This window comes from Cydia amplana, chromosome 15 (genome assembly GCF_948474715.1).
Source record: "Cydia amplana chromosome 15, ilCydAmpl1.1, whole genome shotgun sequence".
Classification (NCBI taxonomy): Eukaryota; Metazoa; Arthropoda; class Insecta; order Lepidoptera; family Tortricidae; genus Cydia; species Cydia amplana.
In genome coordinates this window covers 16,526,661-16,543,615 of record NC_086083.1, presented here as the reverse complement: position 1 = coordinate 16,543,615, position 16,955 = coordinate 16,526,661, and the positions used below count along the sequence as shown (strand labels likewise).

Here is a 16,955-nt window from a genome sequence, read left to right as displayed (position 1 = left end):
TGGTTATTGCGTCGATAATTATTTAAGTTAATGTATGTACAAGTGTAACCGGTACGGGTATATTAATTACCTATATATTATAGATGTGTGCGAGATTTCCAATTCATAACGTATACCAACAGTAAAATAAGACAATTCTGAAATACGTTAAAAAAAGTTCGAAAACGTGATGTCTTGATGGGGAATGAGTTTTACTTAAAGATTAGCAACAGAAAAAAACTATGTAGAAAATGTTCTCCTCTAAATGAGATTTAGGTTCTTTTTGTTTTTACGTAAAATTTGAGAGCATTTGTCCCAATTTCAACTTATTGTCGGCTTTCAACAAGATATACCTACCTTGTTTGACTTTTAGGAATAAGAGACAGCTTACAGTGTGTGTTTTTATGAAAGACTGGCAGAAAATGCAGGATATCTAATTATGCATGGCCATTAACTATTAGCGTTATAGTACTGAGTTGCAAATTCTCATTTGATATGCCTACTCACTTATAGGTACATAGACAAAAGTTTAAATAGACATAGACACAGAACGTACCAGATTTGTAAATATTATCAAAAGGCGTAACTAAAACCCGTCAAGATCCAGACAGTTGAAGGAAAGGAACCAATTGCTCGTCATTTCTTACTTGTTTACCAAAACCCGACACCGATGACTTTGAATAATGATCTGTCTATTACAATTTTCACGGTTCTGTCCAATCATCATCATTAATCAACCTGCCAGTTCACTGGTTACTTGATAATTTTCACTGATTGAAAGATTTTAGTGCGTGCCAATATGATTCTGCGTAAAAAAGGTTACCAAAAGCGTGAAATGTATCTAGATTGTCATAAGTTTTATTTTATATTAGAATTCGGCCTATTTTTTTAAGTTTTGATTTCGCTAACGAACGCTATTTTCAATTTTTTGCAGAATGCAAAAAAACGATTTCAGTATTGTACATGAAGTGATAGGTACTTTGAGTAAATAAAGTGTTATGTTTGATGAATGACGTCGTTAAGTACTTGTATTGAACAAGTGCATTGAGCCGTGGCCTGTGGCTTGGCTATCATAATAATGTTTATCAGAGAGGCTATCGGTATGTTTTACTACTGTAAGTTATAGCCCAACATATATTAACTCTGGTTCACAGTCACACACAGGTTTTCCTGTTCATTTTACTCGATAGCTTTCAAACTCCACGATTTCATTGAAGACCAAGTCATACAAATTACGGTCGACCTCATTTCAGTTGAACTTTTTTTATTGCACCAACCCAAGCTAATAAACTGTGTTCACCTGATACCATTAGCCCCATTCGTTGTTTGATGTATTTGGATGCATTTCGAAATATATATTTTTTAATTTGTGAAGTTTCTGGTTGAGTAAGTATGTGATTGTGATAGCTTTCTAATCTTGGAGCATTTTGACGGCAGCGTAGTTGAGTTATAGTTGGTAAAACAATTTTTTCAGTAAATAGGAACAACAAAAACTGTACTCATCCTTTTCTTTTGGGTGCTAGTACTAGTGTAAGACAAAGATAGTATGATTATCTCTGTCTATATTTGAAATGAGACAGTCCTTTGACAAACTATAAACGAATTACATACCTACATAAATTATTAATTAGAGCTAATAACTTAGAAAAACTCATTAATTAACCGCTTCCCATAAGAGTGCAGTAGGTACGCTCGTTTTTAACTCAAACACGCTGCAACTGATATCGAATATCTACTTACTGAGTTTGATAACACAGCAATAAAAACCCCACAGGAATGGCAATCAAATTAAAATGCAGAAATATCATAAAAAACTTTTATTAAACTTATCTTAGTGACACCTTAGGTTAGCTTTAACTTAAATAATACGCTTTGGCATTACTTTTCATTGCACATAACACTTGCAGTCTACACCTTGCACTTCACATAGTCCGATCATTGGGTGAGTTCTCGGAGCAGAGGTTCTCTTCACTCGGGGCTGCGGCCTGCTGGCCGGCTTCAGAGCTTCGATCCAGGGGTCTTCAGAAAGGCGATCAAGGCTCCTCGTCTTCAGAAAGTGAAGGCAGAACCATGTGGCGTTGCAGCCTCTCGCGCCGTTGTGGAGAAACTGATTTCTGGCGCCTCAGATGTTCAGCGCGCAGGATGTAAGGTCGCTGCTCCTGCTCGAAGGTCTCCTCGACCTCGGAGTCATCCTCTACCAAGGCAGGTAGCGATACTTGCTGCATCTTCTGTCTCCTCGGGCAGTCGGCAGCGATGCACTCCTCGCGTCCCCTCGCTTTAGGCAGCGTGGGGAAACCGTCGGTGTACAGCGCAGAAACGGATAGTTTGACAACCATGTTGACTGATAACGTTTTAGTAGCGATAGATAGGTGTGCTCTCAGCGAATGCTTGAAGCAGAGTGCGGGGCGGGCGGACCGGCACCGCTATTTATACCCCCCACGCGGCTGTGTTTATACTTTATACAATACATACGGAGGCGTCTGTGTGCGCCGTCTGCGTTCGGCGTCACGGCGGCTCATGTATTATTGAATGTTACGCGACAAACTGGAGATGTGTCCGTACTGAGCTTGACCTGCTTTCTATGAAGATTGAAGCCCGATAAGTTCTACACAAGGCATATTAGCGCGACCTTTGCGAGAAACAATTCCTCATACGTTTCCATAACCTAGATTTTAATTCGCTCGGGAAAACTCAAAAACATATCCTTGTCTGTGGCTAATTTTTATTGAGTGACCCTATTATATTATTGAATATATTTTAGACCACGTTGGTGGTATACAAGCATACGGCCCACCTGATGGTAAGTATCTACCGTAGCCTCTATGCCCCTATAGGATGCCTGAAACTCCAGAGACATCACATGCACTATGCACTTTGTCGATCTTTATAAATCTGTGTACACTCATTTTTAGAAAAACTCCTATAGAATAAATATTGTAGACTAAATTGCATTCATAACTTCACATCGTCTATTAACTCACATTTATAGACGGGTCTAACGCGAAATTTATTCAATTACCTTTATATAAATGTGAGTTAATATGTGTTCAAAACGCGAAGGTTTTAAATATTATTTCACATCGTCTGTCTTTATAAGTAGATGTTGGAGGCATTTGTTATCGAATTTAATTCTGTTTTGACATTTGCCTTATATAGAGTTGCAAGTGCGCCGCGCGCAGGGCAAACAAGTTTTCATTGAACGAGATCACTGCAGAACGCACGGCCTAGATAAGGCATGAAATGTAAATAAATATAGTTTGCAATTCGTCACGCGGAAAGCATCCATTATTCTGTATAAGTATTTTATCTTGTTACAGATAGTATCTTGACAAAATCTCTGAAAGACCTACTGATTACTGATTAGGTTAGTTTAGATCTTTACAATAAAATTAGGATACATTGTAATAGGTACGTTACTGCTGATTAAGACCGTTTAAAGATTTCGTTTGAATGTATTGCAAATAGAGTATGGTAGAGTCACACTCATATTCGCATTAGATAATGTAAATTGCCAGTAATAAGATGTTTAGCAAGAGAACGCCTCATGGCAGTTCACCTTTGGTACATTAAGTTTATCTTTTGTGCAATAAAGTTTTGATAAATAAGTAAATATATGTGTGAAAATATGACTGCGAAAATTTTTTGGCTTTTATGTATGGAGGGTTGGCCGACTTGAACGACCTGCCGCTTAGAATTATATTTTGGAATAAAATAGGGACTACGTTTGTATGGAAAAGCTGTTAACCGCCATGCTCTTAACTGTTGCTGTTAGTAGGTTAGTGGGGAAACACTGTGAATCACCAGCGAGCGATAAATTTCGCAAATTATGGTAAAACGATTTTCCTTTCCTTCGAGATATCTCGTATCTTGAATGTTCTTGTCAAGACAAAAGTTTTCGTAAACTGTAATCTGGTTGTCAAGTGTCCAGTATAAGAAGTTGGAAAACCCCGATCCGGTTATGTAATCCGTGACACCTTTTGTTGTTAGAAATCGATTTTTAATAGTGTCTAAAATACCATCAATACCTATCATACAAATCAAGAACAATGAAAAAGGTACCTATTCTCATATAATTTAAGCTCGGAATATCACGTAAAAACAAAATAAAAAATTTAAAAAAATCAAATCAATCATGGACCTAGAATATTATAGGTCCATGAAATCAATCGAATATTTCTCCTGACGTACCTTGGGCCTCTATTTTACTTTTAACCTGCGATGAATACTTAAACCTAAATTGTATATTTTAGGTACGAGTACCTTTTAGACAAGTAGGTAAGTACTTAAAGCGTTGTCTTGTAAGATGTGCTTTCAATTATTCGGGGTTTCTATTGTAAATACCTTTTCCAAACTACATATGATGATTTATTTTCTCAAGTCAATTCGACATGATTACATTAGATTTCTTTTTTCACGATGAAAATTACACTATAAACTTGACATTAACTGATTTGACAGAAGCATATGTCCCTAAACTTGACATTAAGCATACCTATCTGTAGACACATCATCTCGTGTGTCCGTCTGCCAATGTGATCGAGCACACACTATCTGGTACGAGTGGTACGATTGATCGCACTGTTTACAGTTACGGGCACAATGATATTTGAGCTATACTCGGTTATCTTCGCGGTTTGTTATGGGTATTCGGCGTGTTAAGCGTTCCACGATGGCTTGTCTTGATACAAGTACTTGGGTATGTCTCAGGTATTTTTTTCAGTACATATTTAGAAAGAAAATATAGTATTATTTTAGTTTCAGAAACATATTTAGAAAGAAAGGAAATAAAGTGTCATTCTATGGAACTTGATATGACGTTTGTTTACATAATTTAAGCGTAGGTATAAGATAATATTTATGTTATCCACATATACGCTTAAAGCATAGGTAAGCATTATTATTATAATATTTTAATATTAATCGAAGGGCCCTGTTAATGACAACACCAACAAGTTTTGTAAGTCAACTTGTGTTCAATTGAATCTAACTCAAAAGTCTCAAAACAAACAAGTCGTCTTACTTTAACTTTTGATTTTAATAAGAAGTTTTCTTTGAGTTAGCTTGTAAATGACGTGGCGTTTTAAAGTTTGCTTGCCAATAAACTGCTTAAAATATACGCGTCATCACATATCCCCGTTTCCAAACTTTAAACACAAAATAATTAGGTTATAAGTCAATATCCACCACTCAATATCACTATCGCTAACATGACGTTAAATTGTTAAAGTTCTTAACCACGGTAAACTAAGATCCTATTATAATTGGAACGGAGCGGTTTCTGATTTTTTTCTATAGAACTCGTGAGACATGGGCGCCCATTACTACAAACTACAACCTTAAGATTTACTAGAACCCGCCGCCAAAAAACCGCTCCCATACAATCGAATTTAAGCTCTTATTTTAAAAAGACGTAAGTACTTAAATTACATGAAACTTTGCATGAACTTTTACGTAACATCTTTTTGTCTGCTAAGAAATTTGACTGTGTAACTAGAACTTTTGTACTTATGTAAACATTGCATAAACTGAAACTGAACATTTACACACATACACACAACACATATTTTCATAGGAAAGGGTCTAGCCGCAATCCTATAGGGAAACTGCCCCTGGCTAAAGTGTATACCTTTCTTAGGTGCGTGTATTTGTCTTATTATAAGATATCGTTTTACCAAATTTCAAGGCTAGAATCCCCTTGGTTTGGCTAAAAAAAATTATTTCTTAAATCGTTTTTATTTTTTTTGTAGCTAAACTAGTGGTTCGATTGTTTTGAAATTTGGATGTTAATTGCATCTAATATTAGTATATTTCCAAAAAAAAAAATCAAGGTTGTATAAGAAGGACGGCCTGTATGCATTAGTAAGACATTTTTACCTTGCTGCTCCAAGTGGATTTTTTTACAAAAAATATATTTTATGCAATAGTATATTCTGCATTAAATAACAAAAAATTGAGGTTGTCGCTATCTCACAAGTATTAAATAAAAAGTTAAAAAAATTAAAAATATTTTTTAAGCCTTTATAAACTAGTTACAACCTTGATTTTTTTTTGGAAATAAACTAATATTAGATGCAATTAACATCCAAATTTCAAAACAATCGAACCACTAGTTTAGCTACAAAAAAATAAAAACGATTAAAAAAAATCTTTAGCCAAACCAAGGGGATTCTAGCCTTGAAAATTGCTAAAACGATATCTTATAATAAGACAAATAAACGCACCTAAGAAAGGTATACAATTCAGCCAGGGGCAGTTTCACTATAGGATTGCGGCTAGACCCTTTCATTTCATTTTTCTAATTTCATATTTTATAGTTTTGTTTGACATTATTTCTATTAATCATTTTTATATTAAACCCATACATGACGACTTCTTCAAGGCGACATATTCAGTGGCACTGCCACACTCTTTCTGAGCAGACTTAGCATGGTCTGCCTCTATGAGTTGCATCTCTAGCATACAACGTGTTGGCTAGCAAAAACTGGACATATGGTCGCTATGTAACTATAGGTCGTTTTTTTTTAATCGTATGGCTACAAACTGGTCGCTTAATAATTAATTGCTTATTGAATAAGTACTATAGTTTAACATCTAGTTACTTCACCCATTGGGCTGCGTTCACATCAGGGCAGAGCAGGTCCAGGGAACCTCCGGTATATTTCCTCTTGGGGCAGTCGTAGATGATGTGATTAATAGACTGCACTGGAGCTCCGCAATCACACGCCGGTGAATTTCGCCAGCCACACTTAAACATGTAGTCCCCACAGAGTCCATGTTCGGTTCTGAGCCTATTCAGCTGGCACCAATCCCGTCTAGAGCCCGAGAAGCCAAATGGCTTTTGCGTGGGGTCATAGGTTGAAACATTAGCCCTAGGTGGATTTGCTATCCATTCGTCTTTCCATCTTGATTTTATAATGAACGGCTTTTCCATCAGGTACTGTGCTGTCTGGTAGGGCGGATGTCGGGATTTCAGACGATGGCGAGGCGGGCACAACTATAGGCCGTAAAAAGTGAAATAGCTCCCCTGTCACCCCTGTGGTTCACGCTTCGAGTTTCCCCAACGTTAAATATGTTTATTATGACACTCCCCTTTTTCTTTACGATACCCATTGGTGTTACCCAGCATGTAGAAGCATCTTGCCATTCCAAACATGCATTATCCAAGGCACTTAATTAATTAAATACTATATTAGGTGGGTAATTCCATAAATTATTTATGGATTCAATATATCTCTAGATCCAACTATGACATGTTTTTAACATTTTGAAATAATATGATTGCATGAACATTCAAGTTAGTAACAAAGGTATACTTATATGTCTGGTATTTTATTTATTTAATTTAATGTACCTACAAAAAAATTAGAGCGAGTAGTAGTTGTTTTACATACAAAGCTTCTACTCGCTCTATTAATCTATTTTCTCTGTACTTATAACCATTTTAGCAACATTAACTAAAACTAGACATAGATATACGTACATATATATGTAATGTAAATGTTTAAGTCGTTTTTTGTCGTTGTCGTTATTTTGTCTATAAGTTATTAGTAATATGGGCCGTGTTGCCTGATATAAATTTTAAATAAATATAAATATAAATTAAAAAAATGAGAGCGTAACTTCGGGGTTCGTGTGACATAACACTAGGGATCAAAGTCGCGTTAAATAAGGTAGATGTATTTAAATCACTTTAATTCTGAGTTACATAATGATTGTTGCCAAGAACTAGGATTCACACTTGCACTGGCAATGGCAGTGAGTAATCGTATATTTTGGCGCTCCAGGTAGGTACGTACGTGGTTTTCCCACGTTGCGCTGTTTCATTGGAAACTGGACGTGTAAACTAAATCATTTGATGTATTGGCACTAAACATCGTGCATTGCTCATGCATTGCTTCATTTTGTTAAGATTCACACGAACCTAGCCGCCGCCATACCGTCCATAAATCGAAGTTAATTTCTTAAATAAAATAAATAAATAAATAAAATAAAAAGATATTTATTTACTGACACAAAAAAATACAACGAATTGCAAGTACAGTAAAAAAACAGGTAGAATTTACAAATATTTGTGCAGTAAAATGGATGAGACTCAGCGAGACCGCTGATTTTCAGTCCCCAACCAGAAAAAAACCTAAAGCTAATTCTTAACTAAGTTCTTAAATCTAACCTAACTAACTTACTAACTAACCAGACGAATAGTTCGCTGCCAAGGCGATGTTATTGGACAGTTTATCATTTTATTTAGTTTATCATTTTATTTATATTTTAAAATCACACACGCTTATTGGTGAGCAATCAAACAGACTGACAGCCCGATTCGAACAATGCTTATTAGAAGTCACAACGCCACGACACCGATCTGTCAGTGTCTAAAGTGACATTCCTTCAACCAAAAACATCACTTTTAACACTGACAGATCGGTACCGTATCGTGATCGTTTGAATTGGGCCGTATAGTACCTACTCGTACGTCATTAAATCAGTGTTTGGACTAAAATAAATATAGATTAACGCAGAGTACCTAGGACTATATTATCTACGGATTACCGTATTTGTTCCTCCAAATTGTCTAGAACGAAGTTATTTTATCTCGAGTGGGAGGGACAATAAGGAAATAGACAAATTGTTTGTATAAGCTCTCTTGGCATCTACTACAAACGACCTATGACCTATTTGGGATGAGTCAGTCTAAATCTCGCCCACATCTTATTCTTAACATCTGCCTTCATCTAGAAGTTAGGTTAGACTTCGGTTTATGTTTTAAGCACCACACTCGCTCATAAAGGCTCTATTTTTTTACTGATGAGAAAGTTGCATTTTATCAACAAGAGTGCAAAGTAATTTGACTTTTTGCTAATTTTGAGTTTTTTCCTCATGACATAAATATCTATGCTAATTTGGATTAGAATTATATTTACAGGTAGTATTATAAATGTTGAATCTCACTCGGTAGCGTTTGATTAACCCTCATTCCTTGAAACCCTGGCAACGTTCAAGATTACACTTTTCGATCCACGCTACGCTCACTTGTTCAGGTACTTACCAATCTAAGCACGACAGATTAAACAAGAACTTTGTCCCCTTGTACAACAAATAATTATTAAACGTAAGTTAACTCATGAAAAAATAACTGAACGACCCATTTTTAAATAGAGCCTTATAGCCTGCTAAAACTGTATCTGCAGTGTAAGAAGATATATAACTACTCATCTCATCATTAAATAGGAAACTGAGCGTATTATGCCTTTACTAAATAGTCTAAATACCTACATATGATCGGTATTTAAACACGTTATAATATATGCCGCGATATCTAGAAATAAACAAAAGCCAATAGTTTAGTTTTATCTGTTGCTATCGGCCCGTGTCATTATAAATGTAAATATATTCATAATTGCCTGTAAACATCTCGCCACAACGCGCCTTCTATGGTCAATGTCATTGGCATAAGGGTCATTTTCGCCTGTCATAATTATGTCAGCTGTTACTATGTCGCCGGTGCATTCGGTCGTCCGGTCGTACAAGACGACGGAAGGACAAACAGACGAGTTTATTGTATAATAATTGTTGCATAATTGACGCTCCTTCTTTGTCTATGTGTAGAATGTGTATTACCATAGAGAAAAAAATACATAGATTGCTCACTCCATACATCAGTATATCCGGAAAGTCTTATGTTGTTGAGCATAAGACTTTCCGGTCGGTGCTACATCTATTGTCAAGTATTAGCAGTACTGATAGTTCCGCTACTCGAATTACTCGATGCTAGATGTAGACACTGAAATTAATAGTCTTTTTGGTATCAAAACGGATGTATGGAGTGAGCACTCTTGTCTTACTATATTTCTCTATGGTATAACCTATAGGCAAGAGTCTAGGCGACAAAGGAAATATAATAAGCGTATTTAATAAATATAATTCGCATTTTTCGCTTGAACTAATTTAAGTAAATGAACAATATTTGTCAAGAACCAACCTCATCAGTGTTAAATAGCAATCAGAATTGATAATAAAGTATCGTATCAATTGACTAACGATCCAATTTACGGCGAACGTTGCTCCGGCAAATGATGTGTGCTGCTGCTGAACTGTGGTGAACTCGTCTCGTAAATAAGGGTAAATTCATATTGCACCAAATTGAATGGGGTGATTAGATTGATAAGGAAATATGATTGAAATTACACATTTGTATTTTGTATACTGATTTAAAATTTTACTGAAATTTTTTACCTACATATATTAGTTAAACACAATACGCTAACATGCTACGCCGCGATGAAAATGAAACTTTAATTAATTACCGATGACTTATAATATATAGAGATGCGCAATTCTACGTAACATTACACATGGTGACATTCAGTAGTCGGCGCCAATACCATCAGTATAGGTATATTATATCTACAACTCATCGCATACTCGTAAACAAATAAGTTCAATGATCTTTCAGTTTACTGTCACTGTTTTTCATCGCCCGTACCATCCATACTGATGATGATGATACTGAGAATTTGTAATGCTTATTGCAAAGACCTAAGGTCCACAAATGGTTATTAAAGCGCCACTAAACACCTCACCGATAATACCTATAGCATAATTATCTTTTATGTTACATTGCGGCATTTGATCCTTGATCGATCGATTGAATTCGTTACACCTACCTACTTAGCCAGCAATTATCTAAATTCTAAAATCATGTGCAGTTTTCAGTAGAGGGACTAAGAGTGGGTGTGTTAGCAAGTGTATGTTTAGTTTATCAAAACCTTTACAAATTATACAGGGTGCTTCCTGTAACAGGAGCAATAAATTAAACTGTAGGCTGTACTCCTCAAACTGACCAACATTTGTTCAGCAACTTTTGAAAATAACTCATGTTTTGATTTTTATTACGCTTTAAAGTTTATTCTAAGACCCAATGTATTGCAAATTTTGTTATGTTTAAAGCGTGACAAGCAACGTCAAACATACTGATGTCAGCGTATGTTGAAAGAAATATTAATTTTGTATGAAAAAGAGGAAGTCTAAAGCATTCATAATTTTTAAAACTTGCTGAACAAATGTTGGTCAGTTTGAGGAGTACAGCATTTAGTTTAATTTATTGCTCCTGTTACAGGAAGCACCCTGTATTGCTTCGTTGGTTTGGCAATTTCTATCAGATCATTCATTAAACTAATCTTGAAATAAATCTTGCAAAGTATTATTTTTTTAGTATTTGTTTCTTTTAATCTATTAACGAGTGATTAAATGATTGATTATCACTGATATCGTAAATGCAGCGTAGTTAATACGGTTTTGTAATTATTAATTGATATTGTTTTGTTTGGAAAATTATTGCAATTGTATTTGTTGTTGTTTGTAGGATATCTAATGAATATAAGTTACTAGGTCAAGAAATTTATGATAATGATCATTGTTTACATCATTTTCTACAATTAAGTAGGTATGTTAGTAACTATAATAGGTACCTATCTCAGAAGCTCAACTGTAATACCGTATTTATTGTGTCATTCTTTTGGTAAACAATAGGTACTTAGGTACTGTATTAACTTAATTTTTACAATATTACTGAAACAAACATTTACAATATTACTGACAAACTGACAGTTTGACCTAGTGAAAAAGGATAGTTGAAGTTCATAATTCATAAGTTTCTCTGTTTATCTCTAATGCCTTTATTTCGATTTATTTAGACATTTTAGACCATTAAATTAGAAGCCCTTAAATTACGGAACCTACTGAACTTAGTTCGAGATAATGTGTTATTTTTAGGTAAGTATATATGTATACTTCGATTTAATTAGACTGTATTTAAACACAAGAAAATCACAGAATTTACAGGGTTCCAAATATCTCCACGTGACGAAATATTAATTAGCCTTTAAAAATATTCTCACTGACATACAGATGCCAAAACCCGAGTCAATGTTCCTAACTTATTTTGTTCTTTTCCCTTCCTTGAAACAACCTACGTCACCATCACTTATTACTATTTTCCTCTAAGTAGTAAAATTACAATATTTCAACACACCGTCCAACAGACAGACTGGCTCCCAAGAAACGTCAAATATATCAAACTAAATCCTTGAGGAATAAAATAACCGAAGTGTCGTTAAAAATGAAGATTTATGCGTGCGTCAGTCGCGCGATTTACTGAAAATCGCATTTCCAAGGAAAATACGGATATGAGCACCTATATCTTTTAACAACTCACTTTTTAAACGCACAAAAAATACGCTCTCCTACTTCAATTTTAAACTTTAAAAACACACCCATTCAGTTGTATTTCCAATTGCTGAAACATGAGAAATACGAGCATTAGGAAATTACTAATTGACAACGTTTCTTTTTCTTCAATCCAATTAATGTAACTCCAGCTTTCTTTAAGTATAAACCGTATTGTGATTATCAAACGTTGCTTTTTGGAATAGCAAGTAAAAATAGATGCGAGTTTTGGAAAGTTGTTGTTGTATTGGCGTTTGGCCAATGAGAGTTACTAAGGGATATGAGGGCTTATTAGTGATTTGTGCGAGGTAATTTTGAGAAAAGGGCGCCTGTTTGTGTACTGTGTAATACGCAGATATGAAATACTTCCTGGTTCGTCTATACTAACAACATGTAGAAAAAAACATTGTAATAAAGGCTCTTTTTGTAGGAAAATAAGGGCTTAGTTTAGCTACTGTTGTTAACATCTATAAAATTAATAATGAATAGCGTTTTTGTTACTAACTCGAAAAATAAATATAATAATATTGTAAGTAATGCTTCCTAGTGACTCAGATTTAGAAAATCGTATTGTGTATTATCCCATACAAATTCAAGGTTTGTGATTTACTAGTCATATTTAAAATTAGGTATATAGTCAGACGGAGTAGTAGCCAATTGGGCGAAGTATTAAAAAAACGCACTCAAGCCTAAATCATTTTGAAATACAAATAAACGGTTTTAAATATTTATCTATCATTTAAAATCATTATTTAAATGTCAAGTCTACCAGCCAACATAAGAAAACCACTCAAAATTAGCATCAACTTACCTACTTTGCTACTCTTGTAGATAAAATGCAACTTTCTCATCAGTTTTTGAACTACCATTCTATAATAACTTAACAAATAGAGATACTCGTATGTCCCAATATGTAGAACAATTAGAGTTTGAAAGATATTAATGCTTTTGACCGCGAACTGAAGAGACATATGTACCTAACTTTACCTAATTGGAAAAGTATACCGGTGGCAGATATACATTCCACGACTCCTTTCTTCCCGCACAGACTCTAGTAATTGATGCAGACTGCATCTACAGACAGCAGCAAAAAAGCTAACCGCATGAGGTTCTCAAAATGAACTACACATACTCTAATCCTCTTACTAATAAAGTCGTGTGTACTTCATTTCATTTATTCAGTCACAATTTACATTGTATATGAATATAAATCCTCCTCCACGGGACAGGCATTGCCTAGTGTGGAGGTCAGTAAAAACTATATCCAAGTGAATATTTTTCGGTAACAAACGATTTTTATTTTATTTTTTATTTTAAATTATAATTTAAATTAAAAATATAACTTAAATAATATTATGCAACGATAACTATAACGTTGCGTCTTACGTTTCGAACAACTCGCGAACGCGAAGCGAAGCGAAGCGGCGCGGCGCGGCGCGGCGGGCCCACGGCGTTCGCGTTCGCAACGAGATCGCCCACGTAGGACACTTCTATATAGGTATCAAAGGCTTGATTCACCACGCACCGCATCGCTTCGCTTTAATACGTTCGCGTGTTGTTCGCCTACGTAGTACTCTGCGTAACAACTATTTTACAAAACTTAATAATTCTTCATTTTGAATACCTCGTCCGCTTAGCAACTTGCTGCTGATTGTACGTCACTTGTACGTCATCGTCAGTTCCGTTAGACCAAAAGTCCTTGCAATTACAATGGACCGGACGCGAGCTATCCTAGTTATCTGACAAGCCCTAGGCAATGAGCTAGTACCTAATTGGGTTGCATAATACCTTAGACCTTCTAATACTGTACATGTACAATGTACATGCCGTGTCAAATGTTATTTCTTGTTGGATAGATAGGCATATATAGGCATAGATTTCAGTTATTTTGCGGAGTCATCATAATTAAAACGTGCTGGCTAGTCGAGTACCTACCTACTCGTAAATAGGTACTGTGCTTTGTCTATCTATAGGTACCTATGTTAAAATGAAAAACGAAATCTTAATGCTAAATATTCTTTAATTTCTGTAGCATGCTAAATAGAATGCTACATAAATTAAAGAATATTTAAAAAACCAAAATAGTTATTTAGATAAATCAATCACACATTACAGAAGATAAAAAGCTGAGGCTGAATTAAATATTCCAAAGGGGTATTCACTGCGGGTATTCACTTATTTAGGGATAGGGATGTGTGCGGTAAAGAAAATACTTACGACGGTTACGACTCACAATAAAATTACGCATTTAGGTCTGTAAACTAAAAAATCCTTGGAAAACTACTGTCCTACAGTAGTTTTCCAAGTTGTAAGTAAACACATTTCTATACCTAACGGTCCTATTGTTTTTGGTTACGATACGGACGGATAGACAGGTCAGGGCTGTATCAATCAATAAGTTACACATTTTCGACGCATCTGTGGCCTTAGGGCGAAAACAGGAGTTGTATAAGTGGTGAGATCACCTACTTAGGTAATGTAGACAAACATATTGATACAAAAGACACGTGGCTAGACTTGCGGTTACTTGGTATTCGGGATGTATTTGTATACTTATTCTAATTCCTCTGGTAACTAATGGAGATCAATAACCACAATAGGGTATTCGACTGTATTTAAAATAAATTAATTTACAACATGCATGAAATAAAACACCGTAGGGCTATGATGGTCGACTGTATAAATGATGATAAAACTGACATTTTATCCAGTTCTTATTGATTTGTCGTCTTTTCCACTTTTGACAGCGATAGTCGTTAAACGATTAACTGCATAACATGCTCGTTGGATAATATGTCACTTGTCTACTTTTCCAACTTAAACTTAGTTGATAAGTGGATAAGTTAAATGATATAAAAGACACTTGTCTAGATTTATACATTTTTATAACATTCATACCGTTTTGTCCACTTTGACAGCGATAGACGGTAAATGGCTACGTTTGTTGGATAGTTAGACATATAGTCGATTTTTGACGGCTAGCCTTTGATTAATTTATCGTGGTGCTCACTGGGCACGATAAGGTGCTCTCATGGTATAGAAGTGGTGAAAAATACAATTTTTAGGGTTCACTCGTGCGTCTGTCTGTCCGTCTGTCACAGCCTATTTTCACGGAAACGACTAGACCAATTAAGTTGAAATTTAGTACACATATGTAAATTAGTGACCCCTCACACAAAGACGGATATGGCTTCCTCGCGTTATCCCGGAATTTTGACACGGCTCATGGGAGCCTGGGCAGCTTGGCAGCTAATCTCAGGAACTGGCGTGGGCACTAGTTTTTACGAAAGCGACTGCCATCTGACCTTCCAACCCAGAGGGTAAACTAGGCCCGTATTGGGATTAGTCCGGTTTCCTCACGATGTTTTCCTTCTCCGAAAAGGGACTGGTAAATATCAAATGATATTTCGTACATAAGTTCCGAAAAACTCATTGGTACGAGCCGGGGTTTGAACCCGCGACCTCTGGATTGCAAGTCGCACGCTCTTACCGCTAGGCCAGCAGCGATTTTTTTAAGTACAATAAATAGGTTAGAAGTTATTTGAGAAAATAGCCAAAAAATTACCCCCTCCCCCCACCTTTATCTCCGAAATTACTGGGTCTAAAATTTTGGACTCGCACTTGGCCGGTATAGTTGTTTTTTTCAAATATAATATATACTATTTGAACTCCATTTGTATTCATATAAGAATATCATTACATTATTTGTAGGGATGGCAAAGATATCATTTCTTCTTGGCAGCTGCTGCCATGGAAGAAAAGCATCAACAAAGAAAAATTCAACGACGTGCCATAAGGGATACATGGAACCCTTTTGATATGCCCAACGAGGAGTTTCGGCACATATATAGAGTGCTCAAAGACTTGGCACTCTATTTGTGTGCCGACCTAGACGCCGACCTCAAACTCAACATGGCGACGGATTGCCGGCACATCTTAAAGTACTTAATTAAAGATATAATGTGGCACTGAGGACGTCACTTTCTGAGAACGCCACTTTCTGAGGACGTCACATTTGGAGTTCGTCACTTGTTTAGCATAGGTACGATTTAACAGTATAAAATACCAGCATGAAAGATGTATGTAATGCCAGCAACCAGATTACCTGTCCGACATACGGTCGCTTTTATATCCTACATACCAACACCAATCTCTGTTTGCCTTACGCCTGACTGGTAGAGATTTCCATTTGGCAAAACGTCCTATGTTTCGTGCAATAAAGTGAAAATATAGAGATTAATAATAATAAAAAAACAATCTAATTATGTTTAAATCAGAGTATTTAATTCAGAATACTTAAAAACTACAAGCACCAAAACATTTAGCCACAGATTGGAGTTAGGCCGGAAACAGCTTCGATTCCATACACATAAGGGCGCGTGTACACGGTGCCGCCTCCGCGCCGCCGCCGCGACGCCGCCGCACGGGCTCGTGTACACGGTGCCGCCTCCGCGCCGCCGCCGCGTCGCCGCCGCACCTTCGCGCTATGTACACGAGACGCATAAAGCCCGCCACCACGCCGCCGCTGCGCCGCCGCTGCACCTTCGCGCTATGTACACGAGACAAGTATAGTCCGCCGCCGCGCCGCCGCCGCGGGTTTTACGCGTCTCGTGTACATAGCGCGAAGGTGAGGCGGCGGCGCGGAGGCGGCAACGTGTACACGCGCCCTAAATGTTTCGCACAGTAGGAACCATGATTTTATCATTCGCCGCTGTGATTAGCTCGTGAAGGTATCACGGCAAGCTCGCTGA

General features: G+C 36.4%; 3 protein-coding genes across 3 annotated transcripts in view; 1 reads left to right on the top strand and 2 right to left on the bottom strand.

The window, feature by feature from the left end:
- Positions 1–16,955, bottom strand: part of LOC134654661 (zinc finger BED domain-containing protein 4-like) — a 1,082,235-nt gene that overhangs the window by 84,826 nt on the left and 980,454 nt on the right. The window lies entirely within an intron of this gene.
- LOC134654679 (uncharacterized) lies at positions 1,782–2,390 on the bottom strand. Its single transcript, XM_063510158.1, has one exon. The coding sequence runs from the start codon at positions 2,313–2,315 to the stop codon at positions 2,013–2,015; it is 303 nt and encodes a 100-aa protein (XP_063366228.1). The 5' UTR covers positions 2,316–2,390; the 3' UTR covers positions 1,782–2,012.
- The window catches only part of LOC134654657 (uncharacterized), a 186,332-nt gene continuing 173,268 nt past the window's right edge, over positions 3,892–16,955 (top strand). Inside the window, exon 1 of the mRNA XM_063510128.1 lies at positions 3,892–3,901. The gene's annotated coding sequence lies outside the window, so the exon portion shown is untranslated. The remainder of the gene's footprint in view (positions 3,902–16,955) is intronic.

What these genes read in the sequence shown, in the direction of transcription:
- LOC134654679 (XM_063510158.1), bottom strand. Translation starts at nt 2,315, where the DNA reads ATGGTTGTCAAACTATCCGTTTCTGCGCTGTACACCGACGGTTTCCCC.